Source organism: Momordica charantia (genome assembly GCF_013281855.1).
Source record: "Momordica charantia cultivar OHB3-1 chromosome 6 unlocalized genomic scaffold, Mcharantia_2.0 BLBB01000006.1, whole genome shotgun sequence".
Lineage (NCBI taxonomy): Eukaryota > Viridiplantae > Streptophyta > Magnoliopsida > Cucurbitales > Cucurbitaceae > Momordica > Momordica charantia.
In genome coordinates this window covers 6,269,189-6,277,148 of record NW_028275164.1, presented here as the reverse complement: position 1 = coordinate 6,277,148, position 7,960 = coordinate 6,269,189, and the positions used below count along the sequence as shown (strand labels likewise).

Sequence of the window (7,960 nt, the reverse complement as noted above, 5' to 3'; positions counted from 1 at the left end):
AAAATGAATGGACTAAAATAGTCCGCTCTTAAAAAATAGAGTAATTAAAATAGATATTATATGCGTTCAAATTAACAAAAATTAAAAGTACGAGAACCAAAATAAATGTTTTAAAAACAGAGAACAAAATGAAATTAAGTAAAAACTAATAGTGTTTTAATATTTTTTTTTTCTTTTTACAACTCTTTCCATTTATTTACTGTAGTGGGAAAAGGGGAAAAAAGTGGTTCAAACAACAAAATCCAATTTTAACTGCTAAAATAATTGCATTACGAAATCAACGTTTCTTTTTCTTTTTCTTTTTCTTTTTTTTTGATAAAATACGAAATCATACCTTATGATTGAACGTTCCATTCATCATATTGGTCACAACTTCAGTTACGCGTGAGCCAATCACCACAAAAAACGTGGATTATGATTTCATTTAAATTTGAGACTTTTTTTTTAGTCAGGATATGGTTAGTTAAATGAAAGATCACAGAAAAAATAATAATAATAAATAATAATAATAATAGTATATCGAACTTGTGATTTTTAAGCTGATTTCATATTCATAACTAATTTATTTACAATTTTATATTATAAATACAGAGGTTCACCTTCTCTATTATTTTCTTTGTTTTCAATTTTTACCGAGATATATCAATACTTCACCAAAACGAGTAAATAAGAATACGTTTGGTTGGAAACTTGGATTCTATTTTTTATTGAATCAAATGGATTTAGTGAATACGCGCCTTTGGTAGAATTTGAGAGATCTGTTTTTACACTGTTTTCGGATTCTGTACTCCAAACAGTAGAAATTCTGAAAACAACTTTTTTATGTTTGAAGTGTTTCCAAATTCAAAATTTAAAATTTTTGAGAGGCAGAACTACAAAGAATAAAAACTCTGATAAATATACTACTTCATATTATAAACTAATTTATGTTTTTTAAAATTTAAAAACATAATGTATTCTAAATTATATAATCTTGTAAAATAATAATTATACAAAATTCACAAAAAATGTTAATAAAATAATTAATATAAGTTTATATTAAATTAAATATTTAGCTTGTAACTCCTTCAAATTTACAAATATATTAATAATTTTTTAAATTGAGATCGAATTACCAAATTTACTATCAAACATATATCAAAAACACTGAAAACATAGAATACAACTCTGATTTTTATTTCAAATTTATATTTTATATTACCAGCCAAACGCATCTAGAACCCATGAAACTAATTTTTTTAAAAAAACATCATTTTCTTTTAAATTTACTTAAGAATTAGATATAAAAAGGATCCACGCTTCCAAGGAGGTAAACAGAACAACAATCATCACTTTATTAATTTTGAAACGAGTGGATTTTTAGTGTTTTCATTTTCTCTAAACCATATTCAATTTCAAAAACACCTATTTTATTATTGGTTAAGACACGATTTATTGAAGATAACCAAAGAAAACAATACAATGACTTCTTTTTAAAAAAATATACCGAATAATCAAATTATATTAATTATGGCACTTTTTGTATAATCCTATAATGTTTGCATTTGCAACTAGAATTAAGTATAGCTTAAGACATAATTAAGCTCACTAATAATAGAGACGGTTAGAGCAATGGTCAAACATCCCACTTTATTCACTCAATTATTGAGAGATTGAATCTACTCATTGCAAAATCCTCAATCTAAAATTATAATCTTTTTTTTTAAGATAATTAAAACAATAATCTTATATATCTCATGCACATGGATCTTCATGATCTTCAAGCCCCACGTCGTTGATTTTGCATAAAACCTATATATTCCACTAATCATTTATTTTAATTTACATTTTTTTTATTTATATACTTTAATTTTAGTGTAGCCTATTATTCCCTCTCTCTCTTTAGGGCAATGTCCAAACTCCATATAGTTTGATTAATTCTTCATTTTTAGGACACAATCTTGACAAGTATCTTTTATCTCTCCTACATGAGAGGGAGCATAAGATTGGCTTGACATGGTCTAATGGAAACTACATATTTTTTATAAATTAAAAAAAGGGGTTTGAAGAATTAATGAATCTTTTTAAAGTGTGCTTGATTTGTTGCTTAATTAAGTAAGGTTAGAGGGGTGATTAAGGGAGAAATTAATTAAATTGGAATATTATTCTTCATTAATTGAATTTTTTTTTTTTATGTATCTTAGTTTTGATGGGCACATGCTCTATTGGTCCCATAAAAGACCCTTCTTCAATGGTAGGAATTTGAGAGTTTTAGTTTGCACAAATTATTGTATGTTATAATTTCTGTTGCTAATGATGGGAAAATTATGAAATTATATGCATGGGTTGGTGGGGTCACAAGATCTCAAAGGACCTCTTCTTTTGTCATTTTTTTTCTTGGGAAAATCAGAATCTTAATATTTTTTACAACCCAACCAAAAAAAAAAAACCCATAATCTAAACTCTCACTTAGAGCCTCTAATTACCTTGTCAATCAATAACCCATAATCTCAACCAATTAATTCATCGTTTAAGTTTAGGGTTTGCATTTGGGTCTTTTAAGTTTTTTTTTTCTTCTTCAGTACAACATGTGGGGTGGAGAATCGAACTCACAATCTCTAGATTTGAGATATATGTAAATTATCGTTGAACTATACTCGCTTTGACATTTTGGTCTAAGTTTTAAAGTCTGAAAAAGAAAATAATTATAAAGAGGAAAAATTTTAAAGAGAAAACTTTAACATCTTTAAATTTTAAATATAATTTTTTCATTTTAAATTTTAAATATAATTTTTTCATTTAAGATAAATTAAAGATAGAAATTGCTCATTCCTTTCTTGTGTTTTAAAGGGTTTTTCAAATTTTTTTTTTCAATCGAAGTTCAATAAGCTGTTAAGACACCTATGTACGATCAAATGTTCGTGAGTTTGAATATCCACCTCACACGTTGTACTTAACAAAATTCAAATCTAACGGCATGAGATGATGAAAATTAGAACTTTCAATGGAGATTTGTATTTGGGTCTTAGGTTTATATATTCTTTAATCAATTATTAAGCTATATATACTCAAATTAGCTAATTAATTATACTTAGGAGGGGATTTAGGAGAAATTCAACAGGGATTTGCATTTGGTCTTAGGTTTAGGAGAGAAGGAGAAACTGCACCACTGGAAAATAAAAAAGGGAAATGAAATCAAAGTGAGCCATATACATATACATATATATATACTTATTTATTTATTATGGGGAAGAGAGATTACAAAACTAATTTAATATTAAGTAGTTGAAGGGAAAAGCAAAAAAATGGGATTTTGGGGAAGAGCCCTTTTAGGCTAAGATTAAAGATAACACACACCCACTCCCTTTCTTCAACCACCAGATTCGATCGCCTCTCTCTCTGGATCTTAAGCCCATTGAAAATGATGACTCATAAAGTTTTAAAAAATACTTTCACCCAACAAAAAAGAAAAAAAAAACCTCAAGAGAGAGAAGAAAGAGAGTTCAATGATTGATTATTTTTTGTCATTAAAAAAAAAAAAGGGTTCCATGAAAAAAAAAAAAAAAGTGTTAAGGACTTGCTATAAATAGAGACGCCCTTGCTAAGGGCTACATTCAACAGTTTTCACTACAATTCCAATTCTCCTCTCTCTCAGAAGGGAAAGAACAGCTTCTGTATTGTTCTTTTTTTCTTTCTTTCTTTCCCTTTTCTAAGAGAGAGCTTTAAGCTACAAAATCAATGGCGATTGAGATTGAGATCGAAGCAAAGCCAACGGTGGAGCTCTCCAAAGTTGCAGTCTCCGACACTCACGGCGAAGACTCGCCGTACTTCGCCGGCTGGAAAGCTTACGACGAAGATCCTTACCACGAATCAACCAATCCCTCCGGCGTCATCCAAATGGGCCTCGCAGAAAATCAAGTAAGATTAACAAACACCAAAAAAAATCTCAACTTCTTGTGTTTTTCGTCGTAAAGTCTCAATTTTTTTAACTGGGTTGGCGTTGGATTTTTGTAAACAGGTGTCTTTCGACTTGTTGGAGGAGTATTTGGAGCAGAATTGTGAAGGGGGAGCAGCTAATTCTAATTCTAATTCTTCTGGGTTCAGAGAAAATGCCTTGTTCCAAGATTACCATGGGCTGCTCTCTTTTAGGACTGCAATGGCTAGTTTTATGGAGGAAATTAGAGGTGCAAGAGCCAAATTTGATCCCAATAGAGTTGTTTTAACTGCTGGTGCCACTGCCGCCAATGAGCTTCTCACTTTCATTCTCGCCGACCCTGGCGATGCCTTGCTTGTCCCCACTCCTTATTATCCTGGGTAAGAATAAATAAATAAATAAATAAAACTGTTCATTTAATTTCATGCACTAATATTATATATATTTTGGTCGGAGAATTTATGGGTTTTTTTTTCTTGGGTAAATTTCAGATTTGACAGAGATTTGAGATGGAGAACTGGAGTGAAAATTGTACCAATTCACTGCGACAGTTCAAATAACTTTGAGATTACTCCCCAAGCTTTGGAAGCGGCTTATAACGCTGCAGTGGCCATGAATATCAAAGTTAGAGGAGTTTTGATCACGAACCCATCAAACCCACTTGGCGCCACCATCCAACGGTCCACAATCGAAGACATTTTGGATTTCGTGACACGCAAAAACATCCACCTCGTATCCGACGAAATCTACTCCGGCTCTGTCTTCTCCCCGGCCGAGTTCACCAGCGTCGCCGAGGTTTTGGAATTCCGCGGCTACAAAGACGCCGAGCGGGTCCACATCGTATACAGCCTCTCCAAGGACCTCGGCCTTCCGGGGTTCAGAGTCGGCACGATTTATTCGTACAACGATAAAGTCGTGACGACGGCTCGGCGGATGTCGAGCTTCACGCTCATATCTTCCCAAACGCAGCAGCTTTTGGCGTCCATGTTGTCGAACCGGAAATTTACGGAAAAGTACATTAAAATGAACCGGGAGCGGCTGAGGAAGCGGTATGATATGATAATTGAAGGATTGCGAACCGCTGGAATCGAGTGCTTGAAAGGAAACGCCGGTTTATTTTGTTGGATGAATTTGAGTCCATTGCTGAAGAACAAACCAACCAAAGAAGGAGAGATTGAGCTTTGGAAATGCATACTGAAGGAAGTGAAATTGAATATCTCGCCCGGTTCATCGTGTCACTGCTCTGAACCGGGTTGGTTCAGAGTTTGTTTCGCCAACATGAGCGAGGAGACTCTAGACGTTGCTCTTAAGAGAATACATTGCTTCATGGAGAAAATGAAGAAGGAAGAAGCAAATATCTAAAAGAAAAAATTAATTAATTTTTTTTTTTTTTACAATGGTGTGAAAGGAGAGAAAAAAAACCATTGTGATTCTTTTGTGTTGACATTGCCCATTTCTTGGAATTTGGGGTGTGTCTTCATTTATACTTTATTTTATGATTGACTGAGGGAAAAAAAAATCCTTGTTTTCTTGCTTTTTAAAAGCAAGTTTGGTTTCTCAGTAAAAAGAAAATGAAAAGTTCTATTTTTCGGTGATATGAAATATAAATACACTTCTGTTTCTCTCTTCTTTGAAATAATGAGTTGGAAAAAAAAAGTTTAAGATATTTTTCAAGCAATTCACCTGTAAATGTCCCCTTGGTCAGACTCTCACCAATCACCATAATTCTGTCAGAGGAAAAGGAAACAAATACTTTCTCTCTCATGCTGACAAATGTCAACACAGGAGAGAGAGAGAGAAATGGAATATATTAAAATTCAGTTTTTCTTTTTTCTTCTAATTAGCAATATTTTATTATTTCTAAGCAAGCTTTAAACACTGATTTTACTTTCTTTTTTTTTTTTAGTAAAGATTTTACTTTAATTAAACACCCGAAAAGTACTTGTATATATAATTGATCATTTTCTACAAATAGTTCTTTGCCGACTAATATCAACCACCTAGCTTTCAATCTGACGTGGTATTTTCTTATTTATTTATTATTCTAATTTGGTCAACTAGACTCTTAAGACTAATTAAATGTGTCTGAAAGTTGTAAGGTTTCTTTTTCTCAAATCATTCAGAAGTAAATATTTTGATAGTTAACTTATAATTTTCTTATTAACTTATAATTAGAGATTAGTCGATTGAAAGTTAAACATATATTGAGAGATTGAAAAGATATCAGTTTCGTTCATAATCTGATAATTAAATTTGTTTTCTAGGTACAAAACTCAGGCTTTGGTCTTTAGATATAGTTGTGAATATGATGAATTGGGTGTAAATTTATATTAAAAAAATAAACCAAAACATAATATATAATAATAATAATTTTGAAAAAAAATAAGTTTTTTCAATAATAATTTAATTTCATTCTTTTATACTTTTGAAACACTGTCACAATATTAATTTGCACAATTGAACATATAATTTGAAAATTTGATAGGAAAAGTATACACATATATATAAATAATTTGAGACACCTAATTTATTATTAATTTGATAGGAAAAGTATATACATATATATAAATAATTGAGACACCTAATTTATTATTATTATTATTATAAAGTCAAAGAGTTTCTTATTTCTCATTCATTTGCGCTAATGAAATTTTAACCTAATTAGTTTTGTTCCCTCTACTTTTAATTATTGTCCATCTTAGTATTTGTACTCTTGAAATATACGTGTTCCCCTCCTCTCGTTATAGGGGACCGTTTTAATCCCTTCATTTTATTTTTCATTTCATTTTATCACAATTTCAGCAATACAATTATACTTTAAATTTTTTATTGAAATGGCTGTAGCCATAACTTTACTAAAAAAATTTCATTATATATAAAATTTGTATTAAATTTTTGGAAACATGAAAAAAAATTATCTCTTTTTAAAAGTGCATAGACCAATGTATATTTTAAACTATAAAGACTAAAATAAAACAAATGTTACAAATACATGGACACAAATAGTATTTAAACCCAAAATAAAATATAAACTTATTTAATTTGCAAAATTGATCGCTAGCATAAATTACTTACCAAGTAGCACACATACAATCGAATGAGAGATTATTATTAAAGCAAATAAACATATAATAATAAAGATAGAATTAATGGGAAGAAACGTCATGGGTACTCTGAAAAATTTATTCCTTTTTACTTGCCACTTTGGTATCTTATTTTATTTTTATATAACATGTAGGGGTGGGAGTTTAAACTCATGTCATCTTGGTCAAAAATAGGTGTCTTGACCATTTGAGCTATGCTCAGTTTTGACCCACTTCAATATTTTATTAAAACTAACGTGGGCACAAAATTTACTTGCTCGGATTTGGATCACCCTGCATAATAGAAATGAGCACTCTCTCGCGCCCAAATTAATTTTCGCCCTAACTATTCTCTCTCGAGTGTACCTCACATATTCACGTGTATCTAAAGATGAATTTACCTTCAGTATTTATAGGTGTCAGACGGTTAGCACCATGGTACACTCTCTAGAAAACTAGGCGGACTACCTGGTATACTGGCGAGTAGGGAATTAATAAGCAGTTTTCCGAGCCTCTACCATCTGATATTATGACCTCCTCTGATCGGTATGGAAGGATAGTCGATTGGTTGGCTTAAATCATTCACAGTACATTTATTCAGATGACATACCAACTCCTCGTCATAGACATTTGCCTTGCCATTTTTCTGATATTCTCCTTCCTTCCGTGCTAATGTAACTTTTTACTCAGGGATAAAACAACTCCCTGCTCATGATGTGACGTGGCAAATTGGCATTGAATTAGATTCCTAATTTCTCTCTCCATTTTAGAAGGTCATTAATTAATTAAATCTCTCCCACTGGCCGCATTGTGTTTCTTAATTTATTTTACAACAGTTATAATATTTGGTAGATTTTGAGATTTTATTTATTATTATTATTTTTGTATTTTTTACCGCCAAGTCCTTTTAAAAAATGAGTTCAAAATACAAAATTCCTTTTTTAAGTTAGGAGGGCTAATATTG

General features: G+C 31.0%; 1 protein-coding gene across 1 annotated transcript; it reads left to right on the top strand.

Annotated features, from left to right (window-relative positions):
* The first annotated feature begins 3,566 nt into the window (after positions 1 to 3,566).
* Positions 3,567 to 5,497, top strand: ACS7 (1-amino-cyclopropane-1-carboxylate synthase 7). The gene is made up of 3 exons (XM_022303550.2): positions 3,567 to 3,897; positions 3,998 to 4,293; positions 4,405 to 5,497. The coding sequence occupies exons 1-3, from the start codon at positions 3,718 to 3,720 to the stop codon at positions 5,273 to 5,275; spliced, it is 1,347 nt and encodes a 448-aa protein (XP_022159242.2). The 5' UTR covers positions 3,567 to 3,717; the 3' UTR covers positions 5,276 to 5,497.
* The last annotated feature ends 2,463 nt before the right edge of the window (positions 5,498 to 7,960 follow it).

Excerpts from the sequence above, each read along its gene's own strand:
- ACS7 (XM_022303550.2), top strand. The coding sequence starts at position 3,718 with ATGGCGATTGAGATTGAGATCGAAGCAAAGCCAACGGTGGAGCTCTCC. Across the intron at positions 3,898-3,997 it reads TGGGCCTCGCAGAAAATCAA|GTGTCTTTCGACTTGTTGGA; the intron begins GTAAGATTAACA and ends TTTTGTAAACAG. Across the intron at positions 4,294-4,404 it reads CCCACTCCTTATTATCCTGG|ATTTGACAGAGATTTGAGAT; the intron begins GTAAGAATAAAT and ends GGTAAATTTCAG.